Consider the following 18,733-nt stretch of genomic DNA (forward strand, 5'->3'; position numbering starts at 1 on the left):
AATAGTAATGTACACAGGTGTAGTAACTCTGATTCTGATAGAAATTGTCCTTTTGTTGGTCAGTTACAGAAGACGAGCACCATTTTATTTTTGTTCGCCTCAAATACTCAGACTTAAGATTTCTGAAGAACACAGCCTGAATTCCTGTGTATGTGTCACTCCAGTTTTCAAATAGATATATCTGATGCATAATATTTCAAGGTATATTTTATATTATCAGTAAAGAACTGGATTCACAGTCAGTTGTGTCATGATGGAGTCTCCCGTCGGTCCGATGAATGAGTAGGCAGGCAGGCTTATCTGTCGGTGTGTGTCCTCATATGGGAGAAGAGGCCGATTCTGGATGCGCAGCACTTCCCACAGGTGTTGCAAGGGAAAACGTCTCCAGAAGTTGAGCCCTGCTTCCTTCGCTCACAATTCTCCTTAATGGCCAGCATTCTCTTGTTTTCAAACATCTTTATGCCACTAGGGCACAGCATCCTCCAGCGAGAGCAGTCAAGGGCATCAGTTTCCCAGGAAGTTTCAGTTTCAGTTTCAGTAGCTCAAGGAGGCGTCACTGCGTTCAGACAAATCCATATACGCTACACCACATCTGCCAAGCAGATGCCTGACCAGCAGTGTAGCCCAACGCTCTTAGTCAGGCCTTGAGAAAAAAGAAAAAAAAAAAAAGAAAAGATAAATAATAGATAAGCGTACATAAATAAGTAAATAAATACATAAATAGATAAATAAATAAATAATAATTATAATATGAAAAAAGGTAGTAATAATAATAATAAATAAATAAGTAAATAAATAAGACAACAATGATGATAAATAAGCAAATGAATGTAAAACATGAAGACACACATTCACACATACACCCACACATGCATAACAGATATGCGCCAAACATGCAGTGTTTCACAGATGTGAAAGCACAGTCAAATACACATAAACGTACTTGAGCCCCAACACACACACAGACACACACACACATTACCCTGCACCTCCTCTACCCCCCTCCTCCACACACTCATTTCTAGGCTACGTATTGCAGCTTCCATGACACACACACACACACACACACACACACACACACACAGATGAACACTTACTTGTACAAGCACACACACATACGCCCATATCCCCCACCCCCAACCCCACACATATAAATAATAAAAATTATATACAGTTTCAGTTTCAGTAGCTCAAGGAGGTGTCACTGCGTTCAGACAAATCCATATACGCTACACCACATCTGCCAAGCAGATGCCTGACCAGCAGCGTAACCCAACGTGCTTAGTCAGGCCTTGAGAAATATATACAAAGATATATATATACACACCCGCACGTTCCAATATCCCGTTGCTCCAACAGTGTAGGCATGCATACACTCACATACCTCATCCTCTACCTCCCCTGCCCCCAGCACCCCCACCTCCCACTCACACACACAAACATATGCACGTGCACAGAACTCTCCTGACACTTGTGTACACTTACACCCTTGCGCATGCACAAACGCACTCAAACACACAGACCCACACATACACACATACACACACGCACAGAGGCTGCCACTGATTGGCCGCAAGAGGGATGGGAAAAGATCTCTGATGCCAAGAATGTGGCGTCTAGTGTGTTGCTCAGTCTATTGTATTTGGAAAAGCCCACAGAGACTCTGTTCCATTTTGAAGAAATTTGCGCAATGTTGGTTTGGAAATGATGCCGATATTTGTTTGATTTGCAAATCATCGTGCTCTACCTTTCATGTTAGACTTATGGCCGCTCCCTCTCTCTGCTTTTATTTCTTTGAGGCGATTGATGGTGTGATGGCCTTGTACCTGTTCTTTTTGATATTCTTTGACTTTTCTGAGGATTTTCGATTTTCCTAGATGTAGGCCGCTTGTTGGTGTTGCGTTACCAGCAAGTCTGTCAGCTCGCTCATTTCCCTTAACACCTGCATGTCCCGGGCAGTATGACCATGTGAGTTTTTTAATCTGCAAGTTGCGCATTGCCTTATGCCACTCTGGGCTTCCCATTCCGTTTTCAATTTTCTGTATGAGGTTCATTGAGTCGGTTAGAATCATGGCATTTTGGTTTCCAGGCGTATGGATGGACGATAGCCACTGGAGGGCATGTGTCGCAGCTTCAACTTCCATTGTTAGGCTGGAGGTTGTGACTTTGTAGGCAGCACTCTCTTCCCTAATTGTTTTTCCATTTTGTTTCACAGTGAATCCCCAACCGGATTGGTCTGTGTATATGATGATGTCCTCTTCTTTACTGTTTTCTTCTATGAGTAGCTTCACTTCCGCATCAGTTTTGCCCTCTGGCCATTCCCGCCAATGTCTTCCTAGAGTGGGTGAAATGGCTGTGTTGAATAGATGGTTGAGGGTTTTTTTTCCCATTCTTTTGTTTCTTTCAGGTCTTGTAGTCGGCATACTAGCTGGATTGTGTCTTCTGCTTGCCCCATCCATGATCTTCCTCGTCCTAGACGGCTGCCTTTTGGTTCTTTGACTGTGTCATGCAGTGGGTTTTGAGGGTTTTCTAATGCTTTGAAGTAGTTCTTAACCTGTTCTAACTTGTTTCTGGCCTGCACTTTAGGAAGGTCAAGCAGGTATCGCATGGTTTCTGTGGGTGTGTCTTTTGTTGTTCCAAGGATCAGCCTCATAGCTTCATTTTGAACTCTTTCTAATTTTAGGAGGTTGCTTTGAGATGGTGTTGTTAGCCCAAGTCCGTAGTCGATCACACTGAGGACGAGTGATTGGTATAGCAGGAAGAGGTGGCATTGTTCAGTACCTTTGGTTGCCATTGTTTTTAAGACTGAAAGGCCCTTTTTGCATTGGAGAACATTATTTTCCGTATGTTTTCTGAAGGTCAGCATCCTGTCAAAGTGTATTCCTAGGTAGCGTAGGCATTAAGTTTTCTCGATCTGAATCCCGTCGAATGACACAGGCGGTGGTGATTTGCTTGCAGTTCTGTTGTTGAGGGTGCACAGCAACGTTTGGGCTTTCGCTGGATTGATGGAAGATCCCGTGTCTTTGCACCATTGAGCAATATTGTTTAGTTGTTTCTGGACAGCTTTAGTTCTTTCCTGAGCATCTTTCGAAGTTTTGAAGACCAGGCCATCATCCGCAAGAGTAAGCACCCGAGCTGTTCCATTGTTGTTTAAGTCTGCAAGGCCCTTCGTGTAGACATTGTAGAGGACAGGAGAGAGCGGAGACCCTTGTGGCAGCCCCATGGATAGTTTAGAAGGTGCAGGCATCCAATCTCCGAGGCGTAGGATGATGATTCTTTCCTGAAGCGCTGCTGCTATCCATCTTGTCAGTGTCAAAGTTACTCCATACCTTAGTAGCAGCTCAATGAGGTGTGCAAACTGGACTTTATTGTAGGCATCTTCAAGGTCGATTGCTACTGCTAGTGTTTCTTCTTTTCTTTGAAATCCTTCATACACCTCATATGCAAAAGCAGCTGAATTTTCCCATGTGGACTTTCCTGTTCTGTAACCACCTTGATTTGAAGGGAGAATGTGCCTGTGTTCAAGATCCCTTGCAAGTTTCCTGGCTATCATGCGTTCCATGAGCTTTCCAGCAATGTTTTGCATGGTTAGGATCCGGTAGCCGCTTACCTGACGATGGTCCTTTCCTGGTTTTGGTATGGGTTTTAAGAAGCTGTGTGTCCAGTCCTCCGGCACATGGCCATTGTGAAACTGTTTTGATATAGATTGAAAAGTTTGCTTCTGTCTTCTTCAGATAGCTCCTTGATGTCCGAGTAGCGCACTTTGTCTGGGCCAGGAGCCGATTCTTTCTTGCATTTAGCTATTGCTTCGTTTAGATCATCTATTGTCAAATCATCATCAGGTCCAGTCTGCATAAGGGTTTGGTTTAACTCCTTTTTCTCATCTAAGTTTCTTTGATCGCTCTGTTGCATGAAACGCTTGAGCATGGAAGCGATGTCTATGTCACAGGCTTTGAGGTTTGTCTTCAAGGTGTCCTTGAAGCGCTTGCAGGGTCTTCCAAGTTCATGGTGGCCTTCCTTCAGCTGGCCATACAAAAGCATCTTCGGGATCCTGCTGTCTGTCATGTGGACAACGTGTCCTGTTCAGCGTAGCTGGCACTGGATTAGCAGGCTTTTGATGCTGGGCAGGCTGCTCCTCTCTAGGACCTGGAGGTTGGAGACCCTGTCTTGCCACTTTATGCCAAGGATCTTTCGTAGGCATCTCTGGTGAAACTGCTCAAGTTGTTGAATGTGACGGCGATATGTCGTCCATGTTTCACAGCAGTACAACAAGGTGGTCAGCACAACAGCTCTGTAGGTTTTCTTTTCATCTTGGTGCTGAGCCTGATGCCTTTGTTGTTCCACAGCCTGTTGTTGAGTCTGCCAAAGGCGGAGCTGGACTTGGCGATGCGCAGCGTCACTTCTGCATCAAGGGCTCCGTTGCTGCATAGGGTGCTGCCCAGGTAGCAAAACTTGTCGACTGACTTGATCTCTGTGACATTGATCTTGATTGCAGGTGGGGGGGAGGCATTGGCATTCTGTGAGCTAGCTGGTTGGTACATGGACTCAGTCTTGCTGAGGCTGATGGTGAGTCCAAAGCGCCTGCAGGAGGTTGAGAACCTGTCCATAATGAACTGCATGTCCTCATGGGTGTGTGCAGCAAGCGCGCAGTCATCAGCGAAGAGGAATTCTCTTAACAGTGCCTCAAACACCCTGGACCTGGCATGGAGTCGCCGCAAGTTGAAAAGTTTGCCATCTGTGCGAAACTGAATGTAGATGCCCCGGTCACAGTCTTGGAAGGCGTCAATCAGCATGGCAGAGAAGAGAATGGATAACAGTGTGGGTGCCAGGACGCAGCCCAGGTTCACTCCATTTACCACAGGGAACGGATCCGACATGTCAGTATTTTCCTGTACTCTCACCTGCATGCCATTGTGGAAAGATGCAATCTGCTGGATTAGGCTCTCTGGGCAGTAGAACTTTAGGAGGATCTTCCACAGACCATGGCGGTTCACCGTGTTGAAGGCCTTAGTCAGGTCTACAAAGACCATGTGGAGCTCCTTGTTCTGCTCACGGCACTTCTCTTGCATCTGGTGTACGGCAAACACCATGTCGCATGTTCCCCTGCCTGAGCAGAAGCCACACTGTGCTTCAGGGATGACTGTGTTGGAGACATGGTCAACCAGTCTGTTCAGTATGATGCGGGCGAAGATCTTGCTGGCGATGCAGAGGAGAGAGATTCCACGGTGGTTATCGCAGGATGTTTTGTCTCCCTTCCGTTTGTAAATGTGGACAATAGAAGCATCCTTGAAATCCTGTAGGACCTCCCCTCTCTCCCAGACAGACTGGAACAGGGTGGTCAGCTTGTCTGTCAGCACCTCGCCTCTATACTTGTAGATGTCAGCCTGGTTTCCATCTGCTCCTGGTGCTTTTCCTGACGTTGTCAGCTTCAGGGCCTTCTGGGTCTCGACCTTGGTGGGAGGGGCAGCTAGCGAGTCATGGACTGGTAGCTGTGGGAGGGCTGCAATTGCCTCGTCTGATACGGACGAGTCCCTGTTGAGGAGGGTGTTGAAGTGCTCTGCCCAGCGGGCAAGGATGTCTTTCTTGTTGTCAGGAGGGTGGTCTGGTCCAAGGCTCGGACAGGGGTTGATCCTGTGACTCTCGGCCCATACACAGCTCGGAGACCATCATGAAAGGTCTTCATGTCATGAGCATCAGCAGCGGACTGAAGCTCTTCAGACTTTCTCTCCCATCAGGTGTTCTTTATCTCACGCAGCCTCTTCTGTACAAGTTGCTTGGTTTGCAGGAACTGGTTCTCCATCCTCTGGCAGTCTTTATCGGAAATGTGATCCTGATGCCATATATGCAGTGTGTTCAGGAGCTTGGAGATTCCAGAGTCGTTCTTGTCAAACCAGTCTTTGTGGCTCCTCTGTACAAAGCTGAGTGTGTCAGCTGCTGCTGTGTACACAGCATCTCTAAAGGTGCTCCATACCTCTTCTACATCAGTCGATGCAGGAATTTGTTGGAGAGCTACTTGGATTTGCTGCTGCAGCACGTCCTTGGTGATAGGGAGGCGGTGGATGTTCAGCTTCCTAGGGGATTTCTGCCTGGCTGGTTGGAGCTTGCGTGCAAGTCTGATGTTCATCTTGCTGCGTACCAGGCAATGGTCCGACCAACAGACTGCTCCTCTCATGCAGCGTGTAATGGAAACATCACCTCTGTCCCTGTGCCGGACAATCACATAGTCCAGCATGTGCCAATGCTTGGAGCGGGGGTGCATCCATGTGTTCTTGTATTTGTCCACTTGTTGGAAGAGGGTGTTGGTGATGGTCAGTCCATGCTGCGCGCAGAGCGAGAGCAAAAGCAGTCCGGTGGAGTTGTACTTGCCAGTGCCGTGCTGTCCTAGGACTTTTGGCCATGAGGAGACGTCAATGCCAATGCGGGCATTGAAATCCCCAAGGATGATCAGCCTGTCCTTTCTGTCTACCGCTGAAATGGTGCGGCTGAGCTCCTCGTAGAAAGCTTCTTTGATGTCATCAGGGTTGGTCATTGTCGGGGAATAGCAGCTGATGACTGTGGCGAAGCGATCCTTGGACAGCTTCAGACGCAGGGTCATCAGCCTGTCGTTTATCCCACGTGGAAGGCTGTCAAGCTGTCGTGCAAGTTTGGTTCATATGGCAAAGCCCACACCTGAGGTTCTTGGGGTGCCATTTGGCTTCCCAATGCAGTAGAAGGTGTAGCCCCCTCCAACTTCCTCCAGCTGGGTTTCACCCGCAAACCTGGTTTCGCTCAGGGCTGCTATATCCACCTGGTAGCGATCAAGCATTCTAGCAATGAGCGCTGTGCGTCTTTCTGGTCTGTCATCTCTGCCTAAGAGGGTGCAAACATTCCAGGCACCCAGAGTCAGGGCATGACTCCTGGTTCTTTTCTTCTGTTTTCAACCGCTATTGTTGGATGTCCAAGTAGGTGCGGTTTCCTACTAAGTACTAGGTGAGGCAGGCTTTGTTTGGGGATCCTTTTATCTCCCCTTCCCCATGTGGGGAGAGCAGTGCTGTCCCTAAAAAGGGCTGCTCTGACACTGTGGGAGGATACGGGCGCCACATCTGCCCCAGTCGACGGTGGACGACCATCACCCCACAGCCGCCTGCGTGCAGAGTCGTGACTAGGAACTGCCAGCAGCATCCTCTGCCTGTCCCCGTTACCACTTCTCCATCGCTGCACGGCTTGGAAAAGCTGGGTGCTGAAGGGCTAACTCGTCGTTCCGACATTAGCCTGGTTGCCTGACCAGCACAGGTGACTTTTTTTAGTGAGGAGTTGTGCAGTCCCTTTCCCACTCTCTCACCTACCGACGCTCACAGTGCCACAGGTGCAGATACTGCCACGTGTAGGACGGCCTCGGCAGGTGCTGGTTTTTTCTTCAGAGCTCTGTCTCCTAGGAGGACTTCCAGCCAAGGATAAGAGCACCCCCTGCCCTTTGGTCATCCTCTTCCGCCTTCACAGCCATTGGGAAAGGTTTCCTCCTCCGCCTGGTCCGTCGTTTGGAGACTTCACATGCGACAGGTAGTACTGGGTTACATGGTACCAGTAGCAAGGGCTATGCCCCTGACCTGACTCACATATATTGTGTCATATAGTTAGGGAAAAGAATTTCAGGATGTTCCTTTTGTTGCTTTCACACCTGTATCAGAGAAATATGTACTTTGTGTGTTGAAAAAGTCTGCTCCAAAAACATGTGACCTGGACCCCCTTCCCACACCACTAATGTATGACTATGAGTCTTTTGATATGATGTTTTGCCAGCACTGACAAAAAAATATAAATGATTCTTTAATTTTTGGTGTCTTCCCTGATGTATGCAAAACTGCACTTGTTAAGCCCCTGCTAAAGAAAGCCACTCTGGATCAGAATGACCTCAGAAGTTTTTGCCCTGTATCCAGCCTTGTTTTTGTGTCCAACATTATTGATAAAAATTGTTCTGTCCCAACTTTCAGACCATTTATCATCAAACAACCTGTTTGCTTCTTTTCAGTCAGTATATATATCTGCCCATAGCACAGAAACTGCTTTGGTGAAAGTAGTTAATAACTGTTACTGTCTGTTGATGAAGGCAAACTGTTCTGTGTTAACTTTGCTTGAGGTTGTCTGCTTCGCTTGACACAATAGACCACAGTATACCCCGTTCCAGACATGAACATGTTTTTTTGATTCATTCAACAGTTCTGAATTGGTTTTCTTCACACCTATCCAGCTGCTTCCAGTTTGTCTCTGTTAACAACTTTAAGTCTGATTCAACCCTGACCTCCTGTGGTGTGCCACAAGGCGCTGTCCTGGGCCCTGTTCTGTTCGTTTTGTACACTGGTTCTCTTTCTGACGTCATTTATGGTCATTCTGTTCATCACCACGCTTTTGCTGATGATACTCAGCTACAAAAGTCTGCAGAACCAAACCAAGACCACAGTCTGATTCCGTCAGTTCAGGATTGCATTCTTGATGTTAAATCCAGGATGGCATTCAACAAACTAAAGTTAAATTATGACAAAACTGAAGCTATGATTATTTCCACTGTAAGAATGGCCACATCTACTTCTTTTCCTGCCTCATTTGTGGTTGGTGATGTCACAATTCATTTATCTAAATCAAGGAACCTTGGAGTCATTCTTGACTCAAACCTCAGTATGCATGCCCAGGTTGTAAATCTGAAACGCATAGTCAAATGTGAACTTCGTCGCATCAACTCTATCTGTCAGTACCTTTCTGTTGAAACTACTAAAACAAAACTCTTAATTCTGCTTTTGTGGTGTCACAAATGGACTACTGTAATTCTCTTCTCACAGGCTGTCCCAAATGGACTACTGTAATTCTCTTCTCACAGGCTGTCCACATAATCCTCAGCGAATTCAAAAACTTCAAAACAATGCTGCCCATCTGACTCTCAGAGTCCCATGTACTGATCACATTTCTCCCCGCCTCCGCACTCTACATTGGCTCCCCATTGAAACGAGAATTGAATACAAAGTTGCATGTTTCTGCTATTCTGCCTTCCACTCTGCAGGACCTATATATCCTTCTAACCAGTGACCTTATCAGTGTTTACATTCCCTCAAGAAATCTCCACTCTTCCACAGACTGTTACCTTTTGAAACTTCCTCATGTCAGTTCAAGAACCAAATGGTGAACCTTCCTTCTTCTTTGCTGCTCCTCATATCTGGAGCAACCTTCCTCATCATATCCGTGCATCCAGTTCTGTCTCTACTTTTCACTCATCATTAAAAACTCATCTTTTTAAAAACTATCAATAAGAACCCTCACCTTCCTTTTTCTCCAGCACCATCCATGTCAGCTCACTTTGGATGCATGAAGACTGGGAGAGAGAGAGTGGGGTGAGGGAGGGGATTTGAGAAAGAGTGGTCATGAATGATTCATGTAATTTGTAATAGTTACTTTCATGTAAAGCACCTTGAGCTCTTAGAGAGAAAGGGCGCTATACAGATGTACTTTTTTTTTTCTTTTTTCATGCAATGAGCAAAAGAAAGAAAATTCTCAGGTTTTTTAGTATTCATCTGAGCTGTTTATTGTAGAATGGAAGGTTATCAGTCGTCTGTAGTTGTTGGTAAGTAAACATTGATAACATGTTTAAACAGTTTACATTTTGCATAAGTAAAAATTAATTGATCAGTACTGTCATACATGAACATGTGCCAACTGTTGTGATAATGAAGTAAAATGGATGTAGTAAATTAAGTAATGTTACAGTCGTTTTCATGTTACTAGTACAATCAAAATCATACTAAACATGTTAGAGTAACATGATGTCTTGGAATCTTTAACTTTAAGAAGACAAATCCCTTTCCCACCTGTCTGGACGCTCCCTCACCTTTTGTTTCCCACGCCCCTTGTTATATTGCGGCCCAAGGCGGATGTGCGTTAAAATATTTGAGTTTTTGAGTTCTCTCTTTTGTAACAAACACACAGATCTATATGTAGCTTCTAAGTTGCTTGACGCTATTGCTGTGTTGGCTAATGTCTGTAACATTAAATATGTTGATGGTGGAGGGTTTATCATCTTTAAGACAAGTGTGCTTTACTCTTCCAGTGCAAAAAATAAAAAGACCTGAAATGGAATTTTGCTAGTTTGATTCTGCAGTATGCTTCAAGTAATTTCACTGGGAACTGGAATCAGCTTGAACAAACACATGTCAGGAAGTGATTAGTGGAACCCTCACAGCTTATGTGACATGGAATGCAGTACATAGTTGCTTTATACATGTGGCATGATGCAGTTTCTTCTTCTCTGGTTATGATTTTCATTTTCATGCACTACATATAAAAGTGAAAATATGCCCCCTCTCCACCCCATACCTACCCAACGTACTTTTGGCCACAGACACACACACACTACATAGTATAATTATAAGTTAATGTATGATTAGTACTCAAGCACACACACACACACACACACACACACACACACACACACACACACATGCACGCGCACACACACACACACACACATCTATCAATTTGTGATGCAATTCCAGAGATGCTGTCAAAACATGCATGGTCTATAATTCTTCTTGCAGGTGGTATTTTGGCAAGATCAAGCGAGTAGAAGCTGAAAAGAAGCTGCTTTCTTCAGAAAACGAACATGGGGCTTTCCTTATCCGTGATTCAGAAAGTCGTCGGAATGACTATTCTTTGTCAGGTACAAAATCATTCAGATAATTTTCAGTATGCATGTAATGTGAGTTAAATTTCAGAGATATTTTGCCTTATTTTGAAGCTTTTTGACTCACATGTGTAAAGAACGTGAGACTATGACATGGAGTGTGTGTGTGTGTTTGTGTGTGTCTGTGGTAAAGTTGTTCACTGACATTTTCTTAGCTACTAATACTACAAGTGACATAGGAACCAAACTTGGTAGGATGGCAGTTATGAATAAAACCTTTAAAGTCATTCCCTTTATGATGATATAGTAAGCAGGATGAGAGGTCAAAGGTTAAGGTCATTTTGCAAAACGGAAAAAGCTTGGAGATTATAGCTATTTTCCAATTTGATTTTAACTTGGTATTATGACTGGTCATGGGTACATCATGGTCTCCAAAGAAATTCAAAATCAGAGATTACATTTCGAGGTTACGGCATGATATGTATGATATTGACAGGAAAATCTCTGCATGCAAGAGAGAGAGAGAGAGATTTTGTCTGTTATCTCCATCAGACTTGATATTGGTCTTGGTGAAAACAAACCTGTGAAAAGAAACACAGTCAAGGTCACAATTGAAGGGTGTTTGTCAAACCAATTTACGCTTTCCCGCGATGAATCCGCTTCATTTATGTGAAAACAGTTCTAATATTGTTTACACACACACACACACACACACACACACACACACACACACACACACACACACATATATATATATATATTTTTTTTTTTTTAATTTAAAAAAAAAAAATTTTTTATTGGGTTGTTTACATGCACAGAAGTAACACAGAAAAGCAGAACCGAAAATTAATATGTGACGTTGATTGCATTTAAATAGTTGAATAGACATTTTTACCAGAAAATGAGTATGTGCTGTTGAAGATAGATGTGTTGACCGCCTGTTGCAAGTAAAGAACATGTAGTGTATTCATGAATGTGCTTGCCTTTGAATGAATAAATCATGTGGGTTTTTTGCATAATATTTCAAACTTAATGTACCATTTTTATTGATGATCAATGTTTTATTATCACAGCAAATGAATATAGATCAGGTCTGTATGTACTGGATTTTAATAAGGTTTGTACTTATTTGTTTCTGACCACTTCATGTTCAGACACATTGCCATGTTACAAAATGGCCCCGAAATTTTGGATGTTTTGAATAATTTTCAACACATTTAAGACACAAGAACAAAACAGATTCTCAGAAAATTTCTCTGTTCAACTGCAATCCTGATAACATGTGAAACATTGAATAATCATTGTAAACACATGTTTATATTGAATCAGACTGAGAGATCCCCATTTCCAACAAAGTTCAGGAGACTGATCCATTTTCATCTTCCAGGCAGTCTTTGCTCTTCATGATTATCTCATGCACTTCATACTTTAGCCAGATGCATTTTCTTTACGGTAAAGTGACATGTCTACTGAGCCACGGTTTGTGAGTCACATTTCCAAATACCGGTTCATTTCCAGAGAAAAATGTATATATCATACCATTCTTTTTACATCAAGACATGATGTTGGTTGATTTTGCCATCATGTGCCTGCCATGCTTTCTGAATTAATTGTCTGGACAGTGCTCCGACGATGTTCGTTGAAACAAACCTAGTTAACGCGTATTTAGACATTTATATACTACACGTTAATAAGCAGAGCATGAAGTATATCCAAGTTGTGCATTGCGTAAAATGTCAACAAAATTGTACTTTTGAACTAAATGATCCCGTGCTGCCTTCGTAAATTCACTTTGCAGTCAGTATAATACTGTTTTCATTCTTTATGAAATGTCATGGATGGTAAGAAACTGTAAAACATTCATTAAAGCAAATTTGCGTCTTCTACCAATCTAGTATAAAATACATGAACTTAAAAATGTTTGTTTCCTTTTGACTCCAAAGATTTCTCTTATTTTTTGTACAGTATCTGTCATCTGCTGCAGAGTCCTAATAACAGAGGTATAGGACAGCAGCAGCGGTCAGTCACAAGTACTGTACCGCACTAAACACTTTCCTCTGGCGACCCCTTATACTGTGCTTGCGTAACCCTGGCTTGAAGAGCCTTGCGACACTTTATAAGGCGCTCTCTCATGGCCAGAAGTGTGAACAATAATTATTAACAAGAGAGGTAAGGCCTTCAAGACTCACTTGTGATACACTTAAAAAAAAAAATCTAATCGTTAAAATGTGTTCTGTATTTGTTATTATAAAGCTTCGGGTTAAAAGAAAAAAAAAGTCCTAATGGCAGATTCGAACCCCGCATGTTTGGATGAGAAGAAACTGTCTTATCCATTACACTATCGTGGCTCCTTAAATGACGTTCAAAAATATAATATATAAACATGCTTTTTTAAAGGGCGATAAATCGATTGCGGTATTCGCAGTGAGAACACTGTTTAAATTGTATTATTCTGGTGTATCTTGGGCATTCAAAAAATATTTAAGGGCAATTAAAAATTCTTTTTAAATTCGCGGTAAAGGAGACGTGGCTATCACCACAATCACACTGCAACATTTAGCCGTTTTCTCTGGATCTAGATAGATGTACAAGTTTAGTTACACCCGGTTGACACGGTCGATTCAATTTCTCTTTTATGTTTTTATAGTTTTAAAGTTGATATGAAAATTGAGTATTTTGTTAAACTAATAACATGTAGAGCCAAGTACAAGTACTTGTAAACGTTGTATGAAGTGAAAAGGACTTCATTTTGAGCAAAGTCAAGACTGGAAATTTTTGCGTTTCATCAATTCAAGGGTATTAACTCTCATGGTTTATTATTTTTAACTGTGAATTCCGACTGATTCTATGGATATTTTTATGGCAGCTTGGGGCAGCTGAATTGAAAACACACACATACACACATGCACTCTCTCTCTCTCTAACACACACACACACACACACACACACACACACACACACACACACACACACACACACAAAGCTGAATTGAAAACGCACACACTCTCTCTCTCAACAGAGCTTAATTGAAAACACACACACACTCTCTCTCAACATAGCTGAATTGAAAACACACAGTCTTTCTCAGACACACACTCTTTCTCTCTTTCTCAAACACACACACACACACACACACACACACACACACACACACACACACACACACACACACAGTTGCATTGAAAACAAAACTCAAAGCAATATAAACTCTTTCTCTCCTCCCTCCCTCTCTCTCTCAGGCATACACACACACACACACACACTTTCTCCACTTTCTCGTCCCTCATTCACCACACACACACACACACACACACACACACACACACACACACACACACACACACACACACACACACACACTCACTCACACACACACACACAGAGCTGAATTGAAAAAACAACAACACACACACATACACTCTCTCAAACACACACATGCACACAGACAGACAGACAGACAGACAGACAGACAAACAAAGCTGCATTAAAAACAAAATACAGAGCACATACTCTCTCTGTCTCTCTCTCAGGCATACACACGCACTTTCTCCCTGTCCTTGCCCCTCTTTCACCACACACACAGGGTTGAATTGAACACAAACACACACACACACGTGTGTGTATGTGTGTGTGAGTGCGCTCAGAGATGCTCTCTCTCTCTGTGCGTCTGTCTGTCTATCTCTCTGTTTATGGATATAACACATAAGCAGCTTTGCTCTCCTAATGCAGTCCCCAAGATCCCCTCACCTGTTTCAGTAAATTTCACAATTTTGGAATCTTATCTCTGCATACAGATAAAGACTAAGAGAGAGAGGAAGGGAAAGCTGTGTCATGAATAAAATAAATGATGGTTACTGTAAGTCAGCCATTTTGTGTTGGTGATTTTGTGGCGTGCTCCTTTTTTTGTCTTTGGAGATTGATATCGCTGTATGTGATTACTGAAAGCTTCACTTGTGTTTGACAATTAGCCCTAAATCATGTCTTGGTTAGTACAAGGAAGATGACAGGAAGAGTGTATTAAAGTGGAAATGCCACCATGTCCATACTTCTAAAAACTACCATAAAACTACTGAAAACTGGGGTTCTACTACTGAAAGGTATTTGGGGGCCCAGGCAGGTCTGGTGTGTTTGGCCAACATTCACGGCAACACAGTGATAGGACATCTCACTATTAGTCTGCTTTCATGTCAGTCAAACACCATTTCTCGGCCGGAGCTGATTATTCATTCACAGTGGCCACCGTTACCTCAGATATGTATATTATCTTGTTGCTCTGTCTTTGCCAACCTTTATGCATTTGAAATGTTTTCTTGTATGCTTGTTTATTGCAGCTTTCTGATAATTTTTGGTCTCAGAATTAATATCATATCATATACATTGTTTGTGTCAGTTCTTGACATCTAGTTAGATGTTTTTGTATTGTTTCCAGCTGGTTCTTTTTTTTTTTTTTTTCCTTTTCTTCTTTTTGTGGGCTTGTTACAGATCTTGGGAATGACTTGTCCAGATTGCTATGTGGTTGCTTGACAAGTGAGGCTGGGATAGCACACTCACTGGAGACTCTCTCAGGTCCCAGGAGCCATGGGTTCTTCCGTTTGCAATCAGGACAATGGAGGGGGAGTTGCAGCTCTTCTTTGCTCACCCCAGGTGATGTTACCCTAGCATCTCTATGGGAGGAGATACTGGGTGTGTGACCCACGCCAGTGTGTCAGGCGACCCCGCTATCCGGTGGGTCTCTTCTGCTGGGGGAGGCCTGAGCAGAACTTATTTTTTGGAACTCTGCCACAGATTCCCCTCCTTTCAGAAAATCTTCACTGACAGTTCCAAGTCAGATGAGGGAGTCGCTGCATCTGTGTTCTGTCCCGTCTTTCCTGACCAGCCCTCAATGGAACACATCCTATTTGACAGCTCAGTGTACACTGCGTAACTGACTGCACTGGTTCTGATGGTAAAGATGGTTCTTCTTTGGAAACACAAGAGCTTCATGATCTTTTCAGACTCCTTGTTAGCCCTGGAGGCAATCGCCAGCAGGAATCTGACTCATCCCAAACTGCTGGAATTTTACAATACTTTTACACTCTTAACAAAGAAAGGATATGATGTTATGTCGGCATTTGTGGTAACGAAAGGGCAGATCAGATGGCTAAGAATACTGTAAAGGAAAAATTTTTGAGATCCTTCATACCATACACAGACATGAAGCAGAAGGTGAACACTTACATTAAGGATCTTTGGCAAGAGGAGTGGAACACTCAGACGGACAACAAGCTGTTCCACATCCGACCAGACCTAAAAGAGATCCTCCCATCGGTGGTGAAGAATCAAAAGGAGGAGTGTACTGTGCGGACTGCACATGGAGCACACTTTTTTTTTTTAAACTATTTTTACTCATTCTTACATGTTGAAGGGGGAGGAGGCCCCTCGATGTATTCCCTGTGATGAACCTCTCACTGTGAAACACGTGCTCCTTGACTGTTAGGATCTGCATGACGTTAGACACAGACATTACATGGTGGATTCTCTGAAGGCTGTTTCGCGATATCCCTCCATGGACACTGATGTTTTTTCTTGAAAGAAGTGAAGATTTTAAATCAGATTTGAAGGTTTTAAAACTCTGGAAGGTCTTTCAAGTTTGAATGGAAAGCTTGAAGTGGTGACAAGGTTTTTTTTGTAATTTTTTTTACTCTTGACTTGAAGTAGATGTTATCGTGGCTATAGCCTTGAGATGGCCTTAGTAGTCTGCGAGGCTTTGAGCACCATAATTTGATTTGATTTGATTGTTGTTGTATTATTTTAAAAGAAAATTCAATTCTACATGATGCATATCATTCCTGTTGTAACTTGTGAAAATATTGTTTGCTTTTTAACATACATTTTTTGCATGAAATCATATTCTTACCTCCAGAAATTGTATTTTGTTTTTACGTTATTTCAAACATTGGTTAATTAAGAAAGAGAGAGATGGGGGTGGGGGTGGGGTATCTTCTCCATATCTTCTTCTTTCTCTCATATTCTGTTATTGCACAAAACACTTCATATTTTAATGAGAGAGGCAAAACACTTAATATTTTAATGAGAGAGGCAAGGCTATCAAATTCAAGACTCATTCACATGCACCCACACGCTCCCATCACAGTCTCTTGCACTCAGAGCACACACACACCCACACACTGAAAAGCAGATGTTTGTTTTTCTTATTTTTATTTTCTATTTTGATATGTCTGTAAAAAAAAATCTTGCCCAGTGCGTGATGGGGACACTGTGAAACATTATCGAATCCGCCAGCTGGATGAGGGAGGGTTCTTCATTGCTCGTCGTGTGACATTCCGCACCTTGGCTGAGCTGGTGGACCACTATAGTACTGATGCTGATGGTCTGTGTGTCAACCTGAGGAAACCTTGCTCACAGGTGGGTTACAAATTTGATTCAGTGGCTATGCATTTAGTGCATGATAATTTACTTATTAGCAGATTATTTAAAACACTATTTTTGACTCACATGTGTAAACAATGTCAGTCTGTGTAATGACACAGTTTGTGTGCATGTCTGTGGTTTTTGTGTGTGTTTGTGGTAAACTTTAATATTGGCATTTTCTCCACTTCTACTGATGGCATAAGAACAAAAGTAGGCAGGATGGTACAAATTGTCAATGAGAATATGATCTGTGTAAAGAGACAAAGAGGTCATAGGCATAGGTCAAGTCAAGTCACATCATGATATATTGGAAAAAATGTATAGTGATTTATTCTGTCCAGAACATAAATGTGTTGTAAATTTAGAGGTAAAAGTTCAAGGTCATTTAAAAATATGAGCTACTCTACTGTTTACAGTGTTGAATGGTTCAAGTGGGTATCACACACAAGTCTTGAAGGCCTTGCCTGTCTTCTTCATAAATGTATTTTAGATAACAATTTTTGACTTACTTGTGTAACAAAGTGAGTCCATGTATTAAGCTGGTGTTCATGTGTGTGTGTGTGTGTGTGTGTGTGTGTGTGTGCGTGTATGTGTGTGGTAAGCTTTAACAGAGTCATTTTCTCTGGAAATACTTTGGCTGCCAGTACCAAATTGGATTAAACATAATGGGAAAAAATATTTACAGTCATAACAGTGATAGATTGTTAGTCTTTCAGGTTAAGCCATAATACTGGATCATGAACAGTTTATTTCGTTGAGACTCCATATCCAGAAATTTATAAATTGGGCTCTTCCCAGTTGCTGGAATGTATTTTGGGTTTGAAGACGGCATGATATTGTTTTTCTTGTTTGCAATTTACTCTTTCACTTCCAGAACTATTTGTGATTTTTGCAAAATAATCACCAATCATTAACAAAAAACACTAATATTGAAAGTATGCTCCAAAGTAAATAAAAGTTGTTGGTTTTTTTCATGAAGGAAAATGATTTGAGAATGTATGGTAGATTTCAGAAGTACAGTGTTGACAGGATGAGATAACTCCCAATTAGGGGAACATATCTGTGATTTTTTTTAAAAAACAAACAAACGAACGAACAAAAAACACCTACAAAATATTATGAAAAAAACAAAATTCGAGTTTGTTTATTGTATGGGTGGAGATGGTGCTAAAATATTTGCAAATGTATTAGAAATAACAACCAAGTGCGATCATGTTGTTTCCTTGGAAAAGTAAAGGAAAGAAGGGATGTTTTTCATTGCTTAAGACAAAAACGATATATATATATTGCTTTAGGATAAACATGTGAACCCTAATATGGATGAATATCATAGATCTGAGTGGGGTTACCATTGCTATTTTGCTTCATATAATACACACTCAAGAGGTGTTGCAGTCTTATTCAGTAACAATTTTGAATTTTGAAGTTTCAAAAAGCATATAAATGTAGCCGGCTATGTTATTATGAACCTGAGTGGTTTATGTTAAAGGGGATGGTACAAAAGAATTTCAGTCATTTACTGTATTAAAGGAGAGAAAAGATCCATGTGCAGGCTAGAGACATATAGCAGGCCAGTCACAAAAGGGTTTTTCTATTGTTTTATTACAATATTAAGTATAGAAGGAGGAGATAGAGAATACAGTGCAGCAATGTGGCGAGACTGGCCATTGGGGCGAC

General features: G+C 42.3%; 1 protein-coding gene across 2 annotated transcripts in view; it reads left to right on the forward strand.

Annotated features, from left to right (window-relative positions):
* LOC143295388 (tyrosine-protein kinase Src42A-like) overlaps positions 1-18,733 on the forward strand; it is a 105,727-nt gene that overhangs the window by 22,042 nt on the left and 64,952 nt on the right. For both annotated transcript variants that reach the window (XM_076607057.1, XM_076607058.1), the window contains exons 2-3: positions 10,560-10,681; positions 16,887-17,050. In XM_076607057.1, coding sequence (XP_076463172.1) covers positions 10,560-10,681; positions 16,887-17,050 — 286 coding nt within the window. The remainder of the gene's footprint in view (positions 1-10,559; positions 10,682-16,886; positions 17,051-18,733) is intronic.

Source organism: Babylonia areolata, chromosome 20 (genome assembly GCF_041734735.1).
Source record: "Babylonia areolata isolate BAREFJ2019XMU chromosome 20, ASM4173473v1, whole genome shotgun sequence".
Taxonomy (NCBI): Eukaryota; Metazoa; Mollusca; class Gastropoda; order Neogastropoda; family Buccinidae; genus Babylonia; species Babylonia areolata.